The following is a 23,568-nucleotide window of genomic DNA, read 5'->3' as shown; positions in this document are numbered from 1 at the left end:
GAGAACAAAGAGAAGACCCACCAGCAGATGTATCAACCTCTTGATACAAGGGCTGTTTTATTGTCTATCGATAACATTTATCACCCCCAAAGAGCTGGTTACCATGCCCAGCACATAACAGCCCTTCAAGAAACATCCCCATGACACAAAAACACAAAGATTCCCTAATCATATCATAGTGTGTGAATTCTGTGCACTTGGTTGATGTGCATATATATGCTTTTCCTTTGGTCAGTGTATGTGTGAACTTGTGTGTGAGAGAGAATTTTTTAATGTTCCTCATCGCATGTGCCACTTACTCCTAGCTCAGTAACTGAGCATATTTTGAAAGACATGAGTCAGGTTTGAAAGAAAAGTGGGTAAAAGAGAAACAAAGATGGGTTTGGGTTTTTATATTATGTAAATATGAATTGGTGATTGACTGAAAGAAACGGCTGATTGGAGAGTTTTCCAATCAAAAGTTGATGCAAAGAACATTCGATGCTGCTGCTGCTGCTGCTTTTATAAGTTGCTAAGACTAAGGGTGCATACTGGACAATCATGTTGACACACTAGTTCTCATCAGATCACCAAAGTCAAGCAATGCTGAGTCTGGTCGGAACCAGATGGGTGACCATTTAGGACTACCAAGGTGCTGTAGGTGGAAGGTCAGGTCAGTCCTCCTGCTTTCCAATGTGTGTAGTGGTGGCATGCGCACACATTAATAACCATATGAAAAGACAATGCCGTTTACTGAAGTCGCAAAATGATGATGAGGGTAAGTGCATATTCCGGTTTTATAGTATTAAATTGAATGAATGAAGCTTGAAAACTGGGATATTATCTTTCATTATCTGATCTTCCATGGTCGGGTCCATACTGAATGGTATATATATTAATCCAACCTTGATCACCCTTTTGGGCCAGTGGCACAGTGGATAGAGACGTTGAATCTCTACGTTTCCAGGCGAGAATTGTCTGAAGATAGCGGTTTCAATCCTACCCAAAGCCAACCAGAGGCTTGTTTGGCCAAAACGTGTTGAGATTACAACAACTACGGATGGCAGTAATTGCTGAAACTGCAGTTAGGAGATTTGGAGTTCCTATTCCGTCGCAGTTACCACCTGATGAAGACCAGAGGAATAGTTGGGCGAAACGTCATGAAACAACAACTAAGAAAGATGAGGATAATAGTCTGCAATAAATAAATTAATAAATCCATTTTAATTGTTCTAATAAGCCATAATTTGCAATCTAATCACCGAATCACTAATCTCTTCTTAAAGTGCAGTCTATTAATCTCTTTATCAAAATCCAGACTTCTAGACGGCATAGTGTTGACACTACTACATTGTCATCTCCCTAACATAGTAATGAAGGGCTGGACCTTAGTTGATGGCTTCAAGTGTACCGTAATACAACAGTTCACATCTCAGTGTATTGCTGTCAGTTTCCCATAGAAGACGAAAACAGATTCTTCTTTAATTTCAGTTTATTAATCTCATCTTCTATCACTCAATGTTGATCTATCCATTCTTAGTTTTTACAGTGTCTATCACTCTTGCTTCTGCCTTTCTCTCTCTCCCTCTTTATGAACAGTCAAAGGTCATAAAATTAACTATAAAACAGAAACTTGGAACAATTCATTATAAACACTATAAATATTAATATTATTTAATCCATAGTTAGAGATGAAGCGAAATAGAGAGAGAGAGAGAGAGAGAGAGAGAGAGAGAGAGAGAGAGAGAGAGAGAGAGAGAGAGGGGGAAAACTAATTATGGATTATGTTTTCTTTATTTAAAAAGAAATCTAACTCACTCTCGATTTTAGCTCTGTTGAGCGAGCTTCGAAACCGGTCAGCTGACGCATTCATTATTATTTTTTAATTTCACAATCTAAAATAAAGAATGTTTTCAAACAAGTTTAAATTTGGTCTTTACATAGCCATAATAAAATTTTGTACCCCGCAAAAAATATTTAAATATCTTAAGACTAGGTACCCACTTGAATTAATCAATGGATTAAATTCATTGTTGAAAATTAGGAGTAAAATAAGAACTATTCAGGCTAACCACTCCTTTTTATATATGTGCCAGAGCAATAAAGTATGTCCCTCTTTTATTTTGTTCAAAATAAAAAGAGCTAATTTACATCCTGGACAAAAGATTGAAGATGCATTTATCTCCAATTGTTTGCCTAAACTTTCTTGTGATCTGGCCTACTTGAGAAAGAAGTACTCTGAATTATGGAGAAATTATGTAGGCAGTTTATTTATGCAGAATTATACTCAGACTGACAAATTTATATGTTCTTTTGATATTGAAAGCCTGTTTACCTGCATTCCACTCTCAGAGACTATTGATATATGTGCCGATGCCCTTTATCACAGTCAGCTCCCAACTCCCTCTATTCCTGAGAATATTTTTGTGGAACTTATGGAATTCGCCACCATGTTGGTCGAATTCAGTTTTAATAACATTATGTACAGGCAGATAGATGATGTTTTGATGGGTTCTCCCCTGGGACCGGCTCTGGCAAATATTTTCGTAAGTTTCCAGGAAAAGGGTCTTTTATCTGGCTTTCAAAAACCAGATATTTATTTTCATTATGTTGACGACACTTTTTGTCTGTTCAACAATGAAATGGAAGCAGATACCTTTTTTGCATCCCTTAATAATATTCACCTAGTTCTTAAATTTACTATAGAAAAGGAAAGTAATTCTTCCCTTCCTTTTCTAGATGTACTGGTTTGTAAAACACCTTCCGTTTTCTTGACTTCCATCTACCATAAGCCTACGTTCACTGATCTTTGCACACGTTGGGACTCTTTTTGCCCCACCAAACAAAAATATAATCTTATCAACACCCTTATCCATAGAGCTTGTATGATATGTTCAGAGACCAAATTAAATGATGAAGTCAAATTTATTACCAAGACTCTTTGCAATAATGGTTTTCCATTGCAAATCGTGGAATCTACAATTAGAAATAAAATTTCTAATTTCAATAAAATTAAACAGGCATCCGTCGACAAATGCCCTATCTACCTATGCCTACCTTGGCTAGGTAATGTTAGTGAAAGATTTGCCAAGCAAATTTCTTCTGTCGTACAACAATGTTACTTTGCATCAAATACTCGTGTTGTTTTTTCTTGTAAATCCATTTTGTCTTCAATTTGTAAAGACGTTCTCCCCCCCCATCCACCATAACAATTCTATTATTTATTTATTTATTTAAATCTAGCTGCGGTGTGCATGTCGGGCGGACGTCTCAAAGATTAGATAATAGGGTAAAGCATGTTCCATCCAAAATTTGAAATGGAAACTACCTACCTTCGGCCGTTTTGAGCAATACCCATGGCTCATCTATAGGAGTGCGCCTTATAAATAATCGTATTTGCACTTTGAATTTTAGTGCGGAATTTTTTTCCATCCTTAGCAAGTCACACTCTCTTTACCATCTCAAAATTCTAGAAACTATATATATTAAGACTCTGAGACCTTCTCTTTGCAAACAAAAAGAGAATCTCTTAGGGCTTAATCTAGTTTCTATTTAATAATTAATCCCCCCCCTTTTTTTTATACATATATTTCTCCCCACTACTTTTTCATCTCCGACTCATTATTCCCCCCCTTTTCTTTTTAAAACGTAATTAAGCTTGATTTTAGCTCTGTTGAGCGAGCTTTGAAACCGTTCAGCTGACGCATTCATTTTTATTTTTTAATTTCACAATCTAAAAGAAAGAATGTTTTCGAACAAGTTTAAATTTGGTCTTTACATAGCCATAATATATATATATATATAATGTTGGATTAAATTTTGAAATGCTTTTGGACTACAATACTGTAAACCTAAGGTTCATATAAATATTAGTATCAATATTTATAAGACAATCCTAACCAGATAAATAAAGTTTAATGTACAAGATAGAATAATAATATAAATGAAAATTTTGAAGTAAATTAAAAATTTACAACAAACTTATTGTTTGGCAAGGTATGCAAAAAATTAAAGTTTTTCTTTAATTCATGGATTTTGAATGAATGATGCAAGCAAGCAAGGACGCTCGAACGGTCCACATTATTAATATATATATATACACACACACACACACACAAGTCTATACAATTGGTCTAATGGCCAGGTAGTGTACAGCTAAAATGAAGTTGAGTTAATTTATACATTGCAGTCAGCAAATCTATAAAGAGAATATGTTTGACACCTATCATTAACTGGATTATTTGGATGGCTAGTAATTGACTGACTAATCTACATCTATAATAAACAGTGTGTTTGTATTTTTGTTTTGTGCAACGCAGGATTATAATGTAGTACTTATGCACTGTGCTTTAGATGAATTTATTGCTCTGAGGTATTTCCTCCAAAAATCAACCTACAGTTTCTATTAAAATAGTAATTAAAATTACAAGAAATTGATTTACAAACTATTTTCCTTAAACTTTATTCACAACTAGCGGGGGGGGGGCTTGCCTGGTCGTAAAATAAGCTTAAATATATTTTAATTCATGCAAATTTTATATTTATTATTACAGAGACAATTCTGTATTGAATATTATATTGTACTCAATATATATATATATATATATATTTTTTTTTTTTTTCAAAAGTTTAAAAATAAAAATGACTTGGATGCCATCAGCTAGAATCAAAGCCAAAACATTTAGTGCTTCAGTTGCATTCCCTGCCATTGAATTATCGTCAGATAGATATTAAAGATTAAATATTAAATCACTTCAAATAATGAATGAATTTGCACATGCGCAAAAGTAATAGAAATATGTTAGTAAGTTGAAATGAACATTTTGCATTTCAACTTGCTGACATTTCTACACACGTTATTCATCCATCCAAACAAAGATTTTACTCATTATAAACCATCCTTGGTGTATGATTACTATTTCCTGTTCGTTTCAATGTTATGTAACCAGTAGTTTAAGAGTTTATCGGTTAAATATTTTCACACAAGCACACATATATCTACTGTTTTATCTATATAGATTAGGGTTTTGAGGTTTCCTAAATTTGAATATTTCCTACACTTCCACTTTCCATGTGATATGTTTACTCACAAAGCAATTATTTTCTCACAATGAGACGGATATTTATGTATCAAGCTAAAGTTGTGAGATGTTGCATTAAAGACAACATGAACTGGAATAAGTTTTTGTTTTCATTAATTAAACGAGCCTGCCTACCTACTACCACTTTTTTTTTTTTTTTGCTCAACACATACACCTCCAAACACCTGGGCAATGCCAAGCACCCAGGCTAATATCTAACATAAAAAAAAGAAAATTAAATTATTACGCAAAACATGAGAAATTGAAGGCCTTATACACATTTCATACAAATTTATTTATTTTCTGATATTCGTTTTGACTGTGATATTCGTTAATAGCAGATCCGAATACCCCTAAAAAGTAACTTTTTGCTTTTTAGGGGTATTAGGGGCATCTTTAAAGTTCAGGGGAATAACCAGGCCACATTGATCCAGTATAGTACATTATGCAATATAACAACTTTAAATTTTGATTTTTATAAAAAAATAATGTTAAATCCTATTTTTCTTATCCTTCATCAAAATATTTTGTAGCGTTTGTTTGCGATAAGGGTTAAACGATTTCTTTTTAGAGTTGACAGTATAAGTATCTCCAGAAATAATATTGTATCGTACACTATGCAATATAAAGGATTCAAGGATTCTGATAGCATTGAAAGTTTGATTTAAAGTTTTGCCCCCCCCCCAACTAATCTAATGAAAACAACTGAGGTTTACGATTAACGAAAGTATTTATTATATTATTTGGTGCTTATTCAGATTAGCACTTACAGTGATAAACAATACGTACCTTCAACACAAGACACAGATTTAACCCCTACTGTATGTAACACGATGTAACTGTAATTTAATTTAATTTTATCATCATAACTTTTGTACCATTTAAAAGAAGAAACTTCAAATAAACTAGTAATATTTAAAAAAATTTTTTACAGTGTTCGAAAATAATGAAAATGCGAGACCAAAAGCGTGTTTACATTATCGATGCTTTAAAATAACGTTCCTATGTAGTGGTTGGTCACACACGTGTTTAAAAAATCTAGCCAAAATCAACTAATGGTCAGATTTTCATTAAATTTTAGATAAATATACAATTTGTAGCATCTGTTACATATGGCCAGAACAAATCTTCGGCAGGAACATCTCATAGCAATCACCATTTTCAACATGCATGCATGTGAATAATGCACATGTACAGTTATAATTTGCCCATCCGCAAGCATGCAATAAAAGGACTACGTTACGCTCCACGCGCAGTGATACATCAAACAGATTGAAATGTTCTAGAACACGGGTACATAATGTTTTGCCTGCAAAAATAAAACCAGTCCAGGATGCAGCTCTACAAGTAAACATCACCACTGCCCGTCCTTAGCACATATGCCGGACTCCATCCTAGTAGGACATTAAACCACCCAACATGACTTTATGCGTGTCATGCAGCTAAATTGTCAGCCTGGAAAGTTACCATATCAAACGAGAATTCTTCTTCTTTTAACAAAGTTATTTCAAACTGCTGTTTTCACATGTGGTGGACACACGCACACACGCAAGATGCTTACATAGCTTAATGACTTTCATTACTCTTCAGAAAATAACCACGTGTGTCACTCTGTTTATGAAAATCAGTAATCTTAAACTTCAAGCCTTTTTCACGAGACACCGATTAGTTAAGCCTGCCTCGTTGCAAAAACATTAATGTTGGAACGATTTGAATTACTGTTTTTTGCAAACACGTAAAAACATGTTGTTATTTCATTTTAATACAGTGATCTCAAGTTCTTTATCAAGTATCATTATTTTACGGAGTTATGTTTTTATTTTATATATGTGAAGATGTGGTTTGGTGGAAGCCTTCTGTAAATCGGATATCTCGTTAAATTTACCTTTACGGTTCCACAGATACTCTACTACTTTCGACTTCTAGAGATTCCTGCACCTGCACTCACTTAAAAATTGATAGATCCTAATTGCAAATTGGTTATCCTGCCGAGCCACAAATTTTAAATTGACTTATATTTTAAAAGCAGTTTTCGTTAAATATGTGAGAGGAAATATTTTTTAGGTGTTCTAAACCCTGTATATTTCATGTTATGAAAACTAAACAAAATAAATTTAGGTCCACAAAAATTGCAACATTTTTTGAAACTGAAGAGTTTAAATAATTAAAAATATTTTTTTTTTCTTAATATACTATAATTAGTTAAATTACAAAAAAAAAAAAAAAATAGACAGAATTTTAAAAAATAATTACTTTTTAAAAGGTTAAATAGAATAAAATTCCAGTATTCCACAATATAAAGTTTTAAACAGATTTTTTGAATAAGGTTTTCTAATTTAAAAAAATTTTTTTCACTATATATAAAAAATGACTACTGGCAATTATAAAATAGCAAATTTAACTACAACTTGAAATTATTTTAATTGTTAAAAGATGTTTATTTCTAGGGAGGGTGGGGAGATCAACTTGATTTTAGGGCCTATTAAGAAAAAAAAATGTAAGGAGGTCTCTAATTATTAAAATTAACATAAACAATAACAAAAAAAAAACGCTGCTTCCCTGATTCAGTTAAAACGACTAGCAACATCCGTAAAAAGTATGCACAATTATAAAATAGACACAAAATGATGACGTGGATCATTGTGTGTACAATGTTGGTGATTTTGCAAAATAATTTGGATATCCTAAAACAAAAATGGTGAAAAACTTTTATATTGTACCTACTTGTCACAGAATGAAGATTGTATCCAAAAATCACAAAAATTGATCAAGTAGCCTTTTTTATTTAAGAAAAACATATTTGCCATTTTTTAAGTCACAGACGAGGCCATGTTTTACTAAAGAACATAATGAGGGGAGGTAATCAGTGATTCTCTTGACAGTTTCCACATGCATTAGAGTTGTCTACCCTTGTCCACTGATTTGTTGATACCGCTTTTGTCTCCCTTATCGAAGCAGAGTTAAATTGGATTTTCTTGCATAAAAAAAAACCCTACTTGATCAAATTACTTGATTTTTGGAATTCTTCATCTTCGTCCCATATGTACACCATGGAGACATTTTTGTATTTTCTTTAATTTTAAATGCCGCCATAAGTGCTGATCTGAATAAGCACCTAATGTTCAATAATTTTGAAAAAAATTGTAAAACAAAAACAATAAAATTGAAAAGTATTTTTACAGCGAGGTATTTTTATTTTTTTTTGTTATTACATTTTCACCCCAAACAAGGCACATTGCCACTTTGGTGTAGGGGGTATAAGCTACTGGAGTACTATGTAGGGAGTTGGGCAGCAAGATGTTGGCTCATGTTACACTTGAACTTCTGTATGTCAGTACAGTTGGGAAAGCAGGGACCCGGAAGGGAGTTCCAAAGTCTAGTAGTTCTGGGGAAGAAACTACTGGAGTAGAAAGCTCTTTTACACCTAGGGATCTCTACTGTGTAGGGGTGGGATTTAGCTGCTTGTCGGGTTTGTCAAGGGTATTTACATTGTGGGGGCACAAGTGCTTGCAGTTCGTCAGAGCATTCACCATTAAAATACTTGTAGAACAGGCAGAGGGATGCAACGTTTCGTCAGTGGGACAGAGGCTGAAGCTTAGATGACAGTTCTATCAGGTTGGCGACTATCTTTTGTACCTTGTCTAGGAGAGAGAGACTAGTAGCAGGTGCACCAGCCCAAATATGACAACAATACTCCATACATGGGCGAATGGTAGCTTTATAGAGGTACAGGATACTTTCTGGCGTTAGTAGCTTTCTAGCACGGTAGATCCTTCACAGCGATCCTGGCAATGCTCTCAATATAATTGTTCCAACTCATGTTTCCTATGAATGTTAGGCTGAGGAGTTTAAGAGAAGTACTTTCAGATAATGAATCTTTGGCAATTGCTATTGTTGGTAAAGAAGGTTTCTTGCAATTATTGAAGGAAACAAGTTTAGTCTTGGAAGCTTTGAATGTGACCATCCATTTTTGTCCCCATTCCACTACGGATTGGAGGTCATCCTTTAGTGTTTCTGCCATTTGTTTTCCTGTCATGCCTGTTATAGAGCATGGTGTCATCAGCATATATACCCATATCAGAGGCAATTTTGTCAGAGAGCTCATGTATGAATATTAGGAATAATAAAGGTCCAAGAATATACCCCTGAGGCACTCCCGCATTTATATCATATTGTTTAGATGGAGGAGGCTAATGAGGCAATAATTTAATGGGTTAGTTCTTTCGGCAGAATTCTTGAAAACTGGTACCACAGAAGCAGTTTTCCAGCAGTCTGGAAAGCAAGAGTCATTAAGGCATTTGTTGTAGAGTTTGGAGAGGACTGGAGCTACTTTGGTGGAGCATTTTTTTAATAGCACAGCCGGGATGAGATCAGGTTCACATGCTTTTGAAGTGTCAAGGTTTTTTTATGATAGCATGAAGCTGAGAAAGGGTGATTTTCAGATCGTCTAGCGTGGCATCTGTCCACAAAGGAAAGTCAGGGAAGGGGTGATTAGCAGGGTCCAGTGTGGAGTTGGAGGCAAACCAACTGGCAAGCATGTTAGCCTTCTCGGTTGCTGAGCAAACAACCTCATGATTGTTGGATAGTGGGGGAATTGTTGATTGCCCATTAAATAATGTTGTAAATAACACTGTTGTAGATTTTCCAGAAATCACGGGTTCCTAATTTTTTGTGCTTCGATGCGTTTTTTGGTGGTTTCAGTAAATTCTCTCTTAGTTATTGCTATTTTTTTCTTACAGTTACTTCTAGCTTCTATATACTTCTGCCTGTTTGAACTGGACTTATGTCGGTTAAATCTGGGGTACATATGCTGCCTTTGTGCAATGGCAGTTGCACAAGTAGAAGTAAACCATTGGGGAGAGTGGGGCTTACTATAAAATTTCCATGTGGGAACATGTGCTTCAATTGCAGTTTTGAACCATTCAGTGGTCTCATTTGCACACTGTTCAGCAGGAAGAAAAAGATATTTCCCCATAGAGAATCTCTGATGAGATTCCTGATGGCTTCCCAGTCAGCCTTTTTATAATATCTCATTGTTTTGAGCAATGGCTCTTCAGTTTTGGCTCTAGAGTTTAGGGCGATTTCAACCATTATCACTGCATGATCAGCGTTCCCAAGTGGGCTGTGGGCATTCGTTATACAATTCCTGATAATGCTATCATTTCATAAAAATATTCTAGAATTAAACATTTTTAAATTCGATTTTTGTTTTGTTTTGTTTTTTTGCAAAATATTTATCAACAGAAAGTTGTTTTTTTTTTCTCCAAGAAAAGATTTTTTAACCGTATAATTGTTAGGTGTAAGTACAAGTTTTTTTTTGTTTGTTTTGTTTTCTTTTTTGTAACCATATTTTTTTTCTTGTTTTTTTTATTTTCAAGACTTGTTGTTCAGTCAAGTTCTTTTGGTGGCACTGTCCATTTGTACATCTCCAGGAGAACTCATCCTTTACACACAATCCTTTTTTAAGTAAACATTTGTGTTTACAATTGTTGCACCTCATTTTTTGGGACATCAATTTCTTTTCCTGACAATATGAGATTGTCTGCATCGATGTTTTCATTTCTTTTTCTTACATGTATAGATTTATTTTTTTTGCCTGTCATTTTTCTGTTTGGCGAGTTTGAAAATATATTTGTTTGTCAGCTTTTCTTTTTCTTTTTTAGTGGCTTAGTCACTTTCTTCCAATTCGAATGTCGTCTGCTTCCATTTAGATAGTGCTTTTTCTTTGGCTAATCAAACTCCCAAAAATTCAATTAAAAAAAATAAATAATAAATAAGTAACTAATCAGAAAATAAAGTCACGCCCCCCCTTAATATCACCTTAAAAATTACTAAAAACATAACAGAAAAAAAAATTAAATAAATGAAATAAAAAGTCGAGTTAGCGTTTCAACATTTGAACAACGCTTGGCTGACACCGATGGTTGCCGGTCTCGCCCGATCCATGCTTGACGGGAATTCATGAGAATTTGCGTCAAATTATACAAGAGTACCAATAATTTTAACTTTTCATTCAAAGCTGAACAATCAGTTCTTTTTATGAACGTGTTATTTACTTCTGATTATGAGAACCGTTTTGGAGAAACATCAATTGCAGAATATTCCACCTGTTATTGAAATATTCTAGAAGATTCCACTCGAATAATCTAAAATATTAAAAGGATTTAAACATTTTGAAATCTGAAATTTGCATTGTATTAATACTATCCCCACCTTCCTTAAAATCGATTTCTATTAAATCAATTTTCTATGATGCTCTATGCATGTTTAATTATTATGCATCAGTTTGCACAGTTAATTATATGAAAAGTATGTTTATTTGTTAGTTGGAAATAAAACTTTTTTTAAAATTGTCCCCCCCCCTCTCTCCTTTATTGAAAAGTAGCAGAAATTTGAAAGTCTCTAATAGACTTTCAAATTCAACAGAAGGTTTACTTCCTCTAATCCACCAAGCAGAATTTGAATACTATGCCCGCAAAAATACGATCAAAACTCAATCACCTCCAATTTTGCATAAAATATTAAAAAATAAAAATAAAACACAAGCGGAGATTCAATTTGACCGACTGACTGGCGACAGACATTAGATGGGGACAGCTTCAGAGACAATGTTGTCTTAGTCAACTTTCTATTTCATGCCTCATAAATGTGTGGATTTTATAGCATGTGTACGTACATAAGTGTATATGCCTGCAACTATTTGTACTCTTATGTATGTGTATATGTATTTCATTTTTGTTTGTGTGTGGCGCAATTTTACAGTAACACTTTCAAACATACATGTCATAATTTTAGTCATTTGATTTTTCTCACTTTGAAGTATTTTGATGTTCTTTGAGAGAAAATTAATTTTTGTTTGGTCTCTTAAATTTTAGATTTTCTTTTATTTTTCTGATTACTAAATATTTATTTTTATTACGGTTTTAAATATTTCAGCTTACAAAGGTATGCACATATAATTTTTCTAATTTTTTTTATTAATGACCTTCCATGATCTTTTTTGCAAATGATTTTTTTGTTGCCCCCCCCCCCCGCCCCCAATTGTTAGTAATTTAAAATCGTTTTGATTTTTACAGTCTTCTAAACAATTTAAACGTTTTCAAATATGGAATTTACATTGTACAAGTACTACCCTCCTTCCTTTTTGAAATTGATTTCTATTAAATCAATTTTTTATTTTGATTTTCTATGCATCAGTGTCGACAGTTGGAAAGTATGTTTATTTGTTAGTTGGAAATAAAAAAAATTGTACGAAGACTCAGAAACAAACGATTTGATGTTTACTTTTATTGTTGATGTCAACACTCATTTATGTGTAATGGATATCCAATGGGAGTGTTTGTAGGACTTTTTTTTTCAATTGCTAATATTTTAAAATTGTTTGAATTTTTACAGTCCTATATATATATTCTCTAATTTAACTGAATCTTGCACTGCCAGCAAAGATGGCAGTATGAATATGCACTTGAATATTTACTGTACGCAGTCGTAACCATTCCACTCATTCTGCTTGTCCACCGTTGTTTTTTTTATTCTGTCAGTGGTGCAACAAAGGTATTCTTCCTTCACACAAAAACAACTCCGGCTTAAAAAAAAAAAAATAAATAAAATAACAATCGACATGTTTGGTTTTCTTAGGTCAAATAGACTTGCAAAACTAGATTTTTGCTTGACCAGCCAGATTATAAATCCCATGAACACAATCCTTTAGGCAAGAGTTCCAAGATCCGCAGGGACACATCAACCTAACTACCCACCAAAAAAAAACTTTCTCCTTGAATGTGCAACTGACATTTCATTGACAGAGGATTGGCTCTGACTGCTTATAGAATCTGTTCACTCTTGACCAGATTCTGGCTTTTGTTAGTAGTCACCATTTGACTACCCAGAGGCTGACTATTCAAGATATGACTTTTCTTAAATGCATTTGGCTCAGCATGATCCCCACTTCAGGAGTCATTACATTTTCCTTCAAAGAACACCTCTTGAGGGGCTCACACTTCAATCAGATTTTTCCAGTTATTTGTATCCCACTGCCTCCTGTAGCCGAGCATTTAGCATCTGCAATGTTTACAATTCCTATGCACCACTAAATGCATGCAGTTCAGGACATTTTGACAGCAACCAAGTTGAAATGAAGATTTTTGCATTTCCGACTTCTGTACACGTTATTCATCCATTCAAACAAAGATTTTATTTGTTATATATCATCCTTAGTGTATGATCATTATTTCCTGTTAAATTTCAATGTTATATAATAAGTAGTTTAAGAGTTTAGTGGTTAAATATTTACACATGTACAGTTTTATTTATATAGATTTTAAATTCATTATGTATAGTTAATAATTTATCAGCAACCAAAAAGGCATTAACATAAAATCAGAAATAATTTTTTGTATGGACTTTATAACGATTAAGTAATAGTAAAACTCCTTTCGTTGCTTCCCAGGAAATTGACAATCTGTACTCCTATAAATTTTTTTTGTATGTGTGTATTGATATTCATATTAAAAACCCTTTTTTTAACATTTATTTAAAAAGAAAATACAACTTTGTTATATGTGTTATGGAATTGCATTCATCTGCAAAAGATTTACCTAATTTGCATATTCTGCTAAACATTTATTTTAATTAATTCCCTATTAGTTTTTTCAGTTTTCTAATGGGATGACCATCTTTAGTTAATTATTATGTGCAATTATATTCATGTATACATGATTTCTACTTGCGTAATATTTGCATACAACGGTTATTGTAAACAGAAACCTTTCTATATATATTTATGCATGCCTATATGTAAATGTTTAAAAAATTTTGCCTACTAAACTCCTTTGTCAGTTTTTGGTCTACAGGCATGAAACTTAATATATAGGGCATTTGAACCCATGCAAAACTTTATATTTGGGTTTTAGCTGGGGAAAAAAAAAAAAAAAAAAAAAAATGGAATTTGCTAGGTCAAGCTTGAACGACGGCATTACGAATATTCATGCGAAACGTAATAGCTATAGGTTCAGGTTTTAATTTTTAGCCTGGCAGCAAACATGTTTTCATAGCTCAGGCATTAATGTCAAAGGAAAAAGTAAATCATAAGCTAAATGTTTTGATTCTCGGTGGTGATGCACGACTTTTTAAATCATTACTATATATTAGGTCCAATATAATCTATATATCTATAAACGTAAAATTGTGTGTGTGTGCGCGCTAGAGACCACAAAAGGTAAAATCTTTTGAACTTTGACCTCTTGGCGGCCAAAAATTGATCAGAAAGCTTTCCCTATGTCTGAATACACTATGTAAAATTTCAAATGTTTAGATCAATAATTAGCTAGGTAATTTGGTAGAGACTGCAAAGGTAAAATTTTTGTGTGTGTACATTTCTCTACAAAACTTGTCAATTTTCAGTTTACAGACTCGAGATTTGACCTAAGGGGTATTGAGATTTGGGAAAATCTTTTTAATCAGCTTTTAGGCAGAAATTTGGCTGTTAAGGGGTCAAGTTCAACAATTTGACCTTTGAAAAACGCTACCAAACTCCTCCACCAATTTTAGGTCTAAACACTTGACATTTTAAATGTAGGTTACTTAGACATGGATCAAACTTTTTAATTTGATCTGAGCTCAAAACAATAAATGTTAAGGGGTCAAATTTTTTAAAAATTTGACTTCTGCGATTTCTACCAAATTACACAGCCAATTATTGGATATCGATGGTTGGAGAGGTTTTTTGTAATTGCTAAAAAGAGAGCAGCTTAGTCTTACTAGCATTGAATGTTACCTTCGATTTACATCCCATTCCACTACAGTCTAGGTCATTTTCTAAGGATTCAACCATTGTCTTGGATTTGTGTACATCTGTTCTTCCCTCATGCAGATTATAGAGCATTGTATCATCAGCAAATATACCCATCTCTGACAACATTATTGGGGAGGTCATTGATGAATATCAGGAATAATAGTGGTCCAAGGATTGACTCCCGGGGCACTCTTGTATTAATGTTATGCTTCTTGAATGAATGTCCATTAATGACAACTTGGATCGTCCTATTGTCTAAGAAGGAACTAATTATATTTAGTATTCATCCACTTATACCGTAGGATTTCATTTTCATTAGCAGCCCTTCCTGCCAGACTTTGTCAAAGGCCTTGTATATATCAAGGGCCTCACCTGCCTAATGCAGTGCACGGTATATGCATTCAAGGATGACTGTTAAAATGTTTGCAGTAGAACAACATTGCCTAAATCAGTATGGTTTGTCAGAAAGAAGACTAGCGTTTGTAAGGTGGTGAACTAATGCTTGACCGATTAGTGTCTCAAAGATTTTAGTGAAGAGGGGGGGGGGCGAGAGACTGATAGGACGATAACTGAGAGGAGCAGGCCTTTCGCCAGAATTCTTGTACACTGGTACCAAAGAGGCCATCTTCCAGCTATTCGGGTAGCAAGATTCAGCAAGGCATTTATTGTACAGTTTGGAAAGTACAGGGGCTAGCTCAGCTGAGCATTTAATTCGTATACCAGGGATGAGCTCAGGCCCATACACTTTTGAGGTGTCTAAGTTTTTTTTATATCATGGACAAAAGGGGTGATTTTCAAATCATCTATTGTGGCTTGTCCACATAGACAAATCACTGAGCAAACAGTTCCACCTTTTTGGTTGCCGTGCATACAACCTTCTGCTTATTGGATAGTGGGGGAATTACTGATTGCTGTTATTCACTACACTATTATAAATTTTCCTAAAATCACAAGTTCCTATGTTCTGTGATTCTATGCATTCCCTGGTTATTTCAGCATGCTTTCTTTTGGCTGTGGCTATTTCTCTCTTACAATGATTTCTAGCATCTATAAATTTTTGCCTATTTGCATTTTACTCATGTCGTACAAACCGCCAGAGTGCAATGGCAGCTGCACAATCTGTAGTGAACGGAGGGGGGCTTGCTATAATACTTCCGTACAGGGACATGTGCTTCGGTGCCTGCTCTGCACCATTCAGTTATCTCATTGGCACACTGTTCAGCAGGGGGAGAGGATATTCATCCATGGGGCCTCTGATAGTTTCCTCAGTCAGCCCTTTTGTAGTACTTTGTTTTGAGCAATGGCTCCTCACCTTAGGGTTGGGATTTGAGTGTGAGGTCTACTGATACCATTATGTAGTTGAGTATCCGAATGGACTATTGGGCATTAGTTATACAATCCTCAGGTACTGTGATAAGGAATAGGTCTAGAAGTGAAGCTTGCTGGTGCGTTGGGTACATGACTGAGGGAATGGGTTATAGAGATGCTATAAGTAGGGCGTCCAGCTGCATTTGCATAACCTGAGAAATCAAGCCAATTTTTATGGTGGACATTAAAGTCACCAAACATGTATTTAGGCATTACTATCTAAGGAGTGTTGCATCTATACTATTAGAGACATGCTAGATTAGAGTACAGTCTCATGTTACCTCAACTGTATTCGTTAAACCCAAGCACGCATTCATTCTTTCAATGTGACCAAACCAATACAGTCTTCTGTTCTGCTCACATCTACTGCCCAAATTTAATCTTCCTGAAGTCATCAGATCTTAAACCTGTTCATAAAGGTTAAAATATTCTTATTTCTTTCCAGGTATAATAGCGGCAAGCCCACACCAATCAGGTTTTATTTTCATACATCACATTGTGTGCATATTCCTCAGACTCATTTGTCCACAATGCTAACACTTGTAGGTCATTATCATACACTCTTGTAACCAGTCACAACAAGAGTGATCGCTACTATATAATAGAAAAAAAAAAAAAAAAAAGAAAAAAAAAGAAGCACTTATATTGCGGTTTCACTTGGGTAATTAATATTTTTCACTTAAATTAAGATTTCCAAATAGAATAGTATTTAATACAAAGCAGTAAATTACAAAACAAACTAAGCAAATTTGTTAGAATCCAACATTTAAATAAAATATAGAAGTTTGTATAGAGTCAACAGTTGCCTGGTATCTCATGGCGGATAGATTAAACAATGCCAGGAAAGTGAGATTTAAAAAGTCAATGCTCTAGACTAGGCACGGAGGGGGTAAAAAAATATATATATATTTGGCTAACTGAGTAACACATTTAAATTTTTTTTTTTTTTTTTTTTTTTTTTTAAATCAATTTTATTATTTTTTGTCTAAATAAGATTCTTCTAAGCATTTCCTATATAATAGTATATTAGCAATATTGGGCTCACTGAAAAAAAATTTAAAAAATTTCTTTTAAAGATTTTAAGATGTATTTTTCGTAAAAATAATGAAAATATATCTTTTTTTTTTTTTTTTTTGCTAATCTGAAACAATAATTACTAATACAGTCAATGAATTTCAAACTTCAAAACAAGATGAAAAATTATACACATTCAAAATTCGGATTTTCAACCTTAAAATCTGATATGTGCAGTTTATATATATATATATATATATATATATATATATATATATATATATATATATATATAAAAATCCTCACTCTCTCCCTGATACAATATATTTTATTCAGTTTCAGCTGATTAAGCATATTTGTACCCACAAATAAAGGAGGGGCGGGGGTGTAAGAAGAAAAAAAAAAAAAAAAAAAAAAAAAACACCAGTGAAAATTTCGTATTGACTGGATAATTATTTGACTTTTGGTAGATTTTAAGAGTTTGGCCATGTCTACTCTAGGGAAGAGCACCAAGAGAACAAAAATTACCTGGGCAGCTTGTCAGAATTGCTTGGTAGAAGCACCTCAGGTGATTAGCTTGAAACTACTCTTAGACCCCCCCCCCCCCAGAATGGCATGAGACCATACTTCGAACTGACAAAATAAGCTCATGCCTCCACCCCATATGCCCAAGACCGTCCAGATCGATATGCATGGTCAGCAATAGACAAATTTTACTAATGAATATAACAACTGATATGATCATATCTTCACACACCTTATAATGATCCTTTGAAGAAAAATGCAAAGTTACATTTATAACAAAAGTAGGTGAAACTATTCTCTCATTTCAAAAGACATGGACAAAAAAATATATAAAATAAAAATAGCAAGATATTTTTTCTCCTCATATTGTCGTATAAAAGATATCCATATATTTTTAAAAATTGATATAGTAAAGGATATTTTCCATTATTTTTTTAATAACATTCAGAATTGTTAGAAAACTAACAGACAGACGCATTTACAATGTTCACTTTATGTTATTTAATGTTGAAAACACTTTGTAACTTAATCAAGTTCTACTTACAAACACGAACACAGTGAGTTTTATATCTCCAAGACAAGGTCACAGAATAGCATGAGGCAGGTCAAATGATAGCATTTTTGTGGACTGTTTATAACAAATATAACAAAGATACATGTGCCTGTGAGATACAGTTTGCGCTAACATACATTTATAGGCTAAAGTAGATTCATTTTTAACTATTCATTTGACAATAGCTTAAATGGTAAGGACTAAGACTGGAGAGCTAGGTCTTGATTTCAATGGTATCTGATGGCACCCAATTTTTTTTCTTGAATCACTACTATATATTGAGTGCAATATGAAATCAACATAAAATATAATTTAAGTGTATTTTATGACCAGACACAGAGCTTGTGAAAATTTTTAAATTGCCATTTAAGAATGGCTGCTAATATTAATTTGTGAAGTAAGCAGATAAAGTTGACTTGTCGATTCCATCAACAGCATATATCAAGATGAATACAATTAGCAATTGAACAACTGAAATAAGAGGAATCAGCCAGGCAAAATTTCAACTCTGGTTAAATCTATAAAGTTTAGATACTAATAACATTAAGATATCCCCCTCCTTATCTGCTGAGTAAAATAAATTGTGTTCAATTAATCTTAAGGGATAGATTTTATTATATGCAGTATAATCATGTCAAATGCTGGTTCTCGTCAACTCAATATTAAGTAATTTGATAATACCAAGTGCTGTATGAGATTGTGAACCTGGTATTCCATAGAAACTTCCTTTGGCAGAAGCAAAGGAAACCTGATTAGCATGAATGCTACTTCCTCAATAGGTTGTTTTTAAAATATAATTTTGGTAAATAATCCAATTGAAACATACAGCATCTTAAATGCTTGGTTATTAAAAAAAAAAAAAAAAAAAAAAAAAAAAAAAAAAAATCCACATAATAAAAATGAAGAAATAAAACAGATTATTTTTTTCATATTTTATTGTTTGTTTTTGTTGCTTTGTTTCTTACTGACTATCACTTTTAAATGTTTGCATGAATACAATGTACAAAAAAAAAAAAAAAAAAAATGTTAAAAAAGAAAAAAAAAAAAAGAGCATTTTAAGAGTGAAGAAAAAAAACTTCAGAGAAAAAAAAAAAAATAAATAAAATAAAAAAATAAAATGGTGGAATGAAGAAAATATAAATAAATAACTAAATTGAATAAATAAAGAGAGAAATGTAAAGAATTTAAAATAAATAAAAATCCAAATGTGTTCCTTCTATCTCCCCCAGGGTCCTGCATAACCTCACATTTGTCAACCAGCTCCTAAATAGTGGCTGTGTTTGTTGGGGAGCCTGTGCAATGTAGCAAAATAGCAGTCACTGAATTTGGCTAGAAACCAACAGTGCAACCATTAAAGAAAAAAAATCTAGTAGACTAAAAACAAAAAACAAAACAAAAGACAAAAACACACAAAGAATTAATCTTTCAGAAATCGAGCAGCAAAAAGGTTGAAAAAATTGGTTGTGACATTGATTTTTTTTAAGAGTATTATATGATGGAACAAAAATTACTGTGGTGCCAAATTTTAAGGTTTCTTTGATTTGCAATAATGGAGGAGGAAAAAAAAAAAGCATGCTAAGTAGATAAATGCCAATTTGAAAAGCTTGTGTTATGGCTGAACTACAGGTCATATATTAAAAACAAAACCATACATGTATGGATACAATATACGCATAATATATGTAAACATGTCTACACATATGTAGAGCCAAATGATAGCTTCATCTTTTTGAAGAAGCAAGGTTATAATTTGGTGCATGTCATACAAAATTTAACCATTCTTCCCTCTCTCATAACAACCTAACCATAGTGATTGCTGAAACTTGTCTCAAATCTATGGCTGTAGTGTTAAATAAAAAATACCAAGAAACCAATTTGGCTTGCATGGCATGCACCAAGCTTTGTGGGTTTCAAAGTAGGAAGCAGTCATAAGGTGATGAGATTCTCAAAGTCCGCTTTAATCAAATGTGTAGAAAAGAAGGGCTTGCTGCCCAAATGTACATGCATGTATGTGTGTATTTATGTGTGTACATATGTATATACAATACATATACGTGGATTTAATAAATTTAAATGCCCATAATTGTAGTCGTTTAAGTTTAAATGATCAACATTTTAAACAAAAACGTGACATTTTACGAATAAACAAATGAGTGAAAAAGATTGCAATTTTTTTTGGTTGGTTTATGAAAAGTTTAGTTAGGATAAAAATCAAAAATAACTTAAATTAACGAAAGAATTTTTTTTTTCCCTTGAAATTGATCCAATTTTTTTTTCAAAAAGATTCTCAATTTGTGTGTAATATTTATGAAGTTTCAAACTTAGCATTTTGAAACATCCATAATAGAACAAGAAACAATCACTTCACTTAATTTCATTAAAACAAAACCAGGTCAATTGATCTGGTGGAAAAATAAATATTGAAATGGTACTACATTTCAATAACAGAGAAAAAAATAAAAATAAAATAAACAAAAAACATCCCTTCCCTCCCCACTAAAATAGGTGCTCAGGTTCTTAAAACTGACCATGAGTTTGTTTTTTTTTTTAATTTTTTATCATCACTAAATTGATAGGGTGCACAAGAAAATTTCTATTAAAAATTTCAGAATAAAGAGGGAATTTCCAAGCAGAGAAAAGTCTCCATTTATTATGAGATTTTTTATAGAAATTACAAGCAGGCAACCAGTCTGATTTCTTTCCATTATTGGAATTGGACTTTTCCTTTTTAAATAATTACAAATTGACAGTTTGGTAAAAATAAATTAAAAAAAAAAACAAAAACATTTGATATATATGTCGGAGTTTGTTTGAAAGTGTAAGTCATAAAATCGTGCATTAACATGTATAAATTAAATTACATCTAATAACTAAGTTTTTAAAATCAATATAAATAATGAAGAGAAAAATAAATTTTCAAATTTGCCAAAAGGTTTTTTTGAGCAAGAAGTTCGAAAATTGTCAATACTGACAGGTTTAACATTAAATAGGATATAAGTATCTTAAAAATAAAGTAAAAATCTAAAGACATGCATTATTCTGAGGTATAAAAACAATGCAACCATTAAACAATTTAACATTTTTAAGTTATTGTCAATTATTTCTTTTTAAAAAGATTTGGTTTGAAAATTAGTTCAACAAAACATCTTAAGAAAAAAAAGTGAAAGCAGGTTTTCAATTTGAGCTCAAATGTATAATGATAGTTTTCTCATACGAGATGTTTTACTATTTTCGAATAACAGTCATGTAAAGAGTTCAGATTTTCTAATAGATTGTGTCAAACTGGTTGCCTGTAACGTGCTAAGTCAGTAAAAAGATACATGGGAACACTTTTTAGACACATTCAGTAGATTAAGTTATCAAACGTACATGAAACGGAGCTGCTTAGTTAAATCGCATACAGTGTGAGGCTATGTAACTCCCTGGGTTATGAGGTTATGTTTTATTAACAGCTTTCAAGTACTGCAGAGCATTATGAGCTGCTTTGCCATGACCTTCTTCCACTGTAGGTCCAGTGCCATGGCACACAGCCATCGGGACAACCGTCATCTGGACAAAACACTGGAATTGACCTGAAACAAGAACAAAAAGAGATATATAAAAACAAATATTATGGTTTGGAAATAAAATACTGAATCCCAATCGTCAGTATGAATAGTCCAAATGCACAAATACCATGAACATATCATTGCTCAATTGAAATGTCAAATTATTGAAATGAAGAAAAATAAAAAAATTAAGTTTAGATTTTAAATATATAAATACAAACATTTTTAACAAGTTTAAAAGTTCATATTTGCAAAACATTCAGTTCAAAGTTTGAAGAAAAACATTTAATATTTACTGCGGATTCGCAATAAATAAATTAATATAAATAATTCTCATCGATGAAATCTGATTAAAATAACATTTTTTAATTAAAAAGTTTCTTTAAGTCAAAATTCTGAATATAAATTCCAAACAGATGCAACCGAGATTTTTTTTTTTTTACACAGGTTCCCTGTACACTGCATACTCAATTTTAAAAGTCAGTGTTATGTCATACATCTAAACAATATAATGTGTGTATACCCTTGGGGAGTTGATCTTTTGACAATTTCAGAGAGATTGTTTATGATTATTGGAAGGTAAGGTATGGTAAGTTTTTGTTTAGTGGCACATCAACCCTATAGGTCATTCCATGCCATGAAATGGAAAGAGAATATTCTTCATTTGAGGCTTTATGTAATAGATTGTTTTTAATTAAGATTTAGTATTTCTAAGTCTCTTTTCTAGGTTTTTTTTTTTTTTTTTTTTTTTTTAAATGCGTTCCAAAAGTTTAATTTTCCTTAGAAAATCTAATATTTTATAAGGTTTTCCAATTATTGCTTTAAGGTTTTGTTCCTTAAAATATTTGACACAAATATTTTCATATTTTTTGCATTCCATTAATGTGTTTAATGGTTAGTGGATGTTGACAGGTTCTACATTGAGGGATATTTTCTGCTTTCAGAAGGTATTCATGTGTTAGTCTTGAATGACCAATTTGAATTCTGGTGAATATAGTGTCTAATTTTCATATTGGTATTATGGCTTTGTCTTGTCCAACATTTGGTTGTATTTCTCTAAGTTTGTTGTTTAATTGTTCGTTCCATAGTTTTTGCCATTTGTTTTTTATGTAGGAGTTTATTTTGTTTTTCCTATCTGTGTATGAGATTTTTATGTTTGATGGGGTCTGATTTGTTGCGTCTTTAGCCAGTTTGTAAGCTTCCTTTTATGCCGCAATGACTCTGTATCCATGCTAATATTATTGTTTTATTTTCCTTTACTTGGTGTTGGTACATTTCCATAATTTCCAGGATGTACGGATGGTTTAAGTTCCTTTCTTTCGATGCAATTAAGCTGGACATGGAGTCACTGAAGATAATTTATTTTCGCTAGACTCTTGGACTAGTTTTAGAGCCATCTTAATAGCCTGTAACTCTACAGTGTATATAGAGGCACCGTCCAGTAATCGGACTTGCTTGTGTGTATTATGCATTTTTGCTGCTGCGCCTACTCTTTCAGTTATTTTTGAGCCATCTATATAGATGGTTTTGTATGTGGAGTATTTAACCCTTAGTTCTAGGAATTTGTTTTGATAGGTTTGGTAGCTAGTCTGTTTTCTTAGCTGTTTTAATAGTCATGTCAATATATGGTTCTGTGATTGTCCATTAATTGTGTAAGTTTGTATGTTTTTGGTTCTTCGTAGCCTTCTGTAATAGCCTTTTTAGAGC

General features: G+C 32.8%; 1 protein-coding gene and 1 long non-coding RNA gene across 2 annotated transcripts in view; both read right to left on the bottom strand.

Moving 5' to 3' along the window:
• LOC145291371 (uncharacterized) overlaps positions 1-17,506 on the bottom strand; it is a 50,463-nt gene extending 32,957 nt beyond the window's left edge. Inside the window, exon 1 of the long non-coding RNA XR_013869398.1 lies at positions 7,785-17,506. This is a non-coding gene — a long non-coding RNA (uncharacterized LOC145291371). The remainder of the gene's footprint in view (positions 1-7,784) is intronic.
• Positions 17,507-19,230: 1,724 nt separating this feature from the next.
• Positions 19,231-23,568, bottom strand: part of LOC145291370 (protein Loquacious-like) — a 45,447-nt gene continuing 41,109 nt past the window's right edge. Inside the window, exon 8 of the mRNA XM_080137147.1 lies at positions 19,231-21,885. Coding sequence (XP_079993273.1) covers positions 21,749-21,885 — 137 coding nt within the window. The 3' untranslated portion in view covers positions 19,231-21,748. The remainder of the gene's footprint in view (positions 21,886-23,568) is intronic.

Source organism: Euprymna scolopes, chromosome 12 (genome assembly GCF_053919585.1).
Source record: "Euprymna scolopes isolate OS-2025 chromosome 12, ASM5391958v1, whole genome shotgun sequence".
NCBI classification, from domain to species: Eukaryota; Metazoa; Mollusca; class Cephalopoda; order Sepiida; family Sepiolidae; genus Euprymna; species Euprymna scolopes.
The sequence above is the reverse complement of the archived record's forward strand: the minus strand, read 5'-3'. Positions and strand labels throughout refer to the sequence as shown.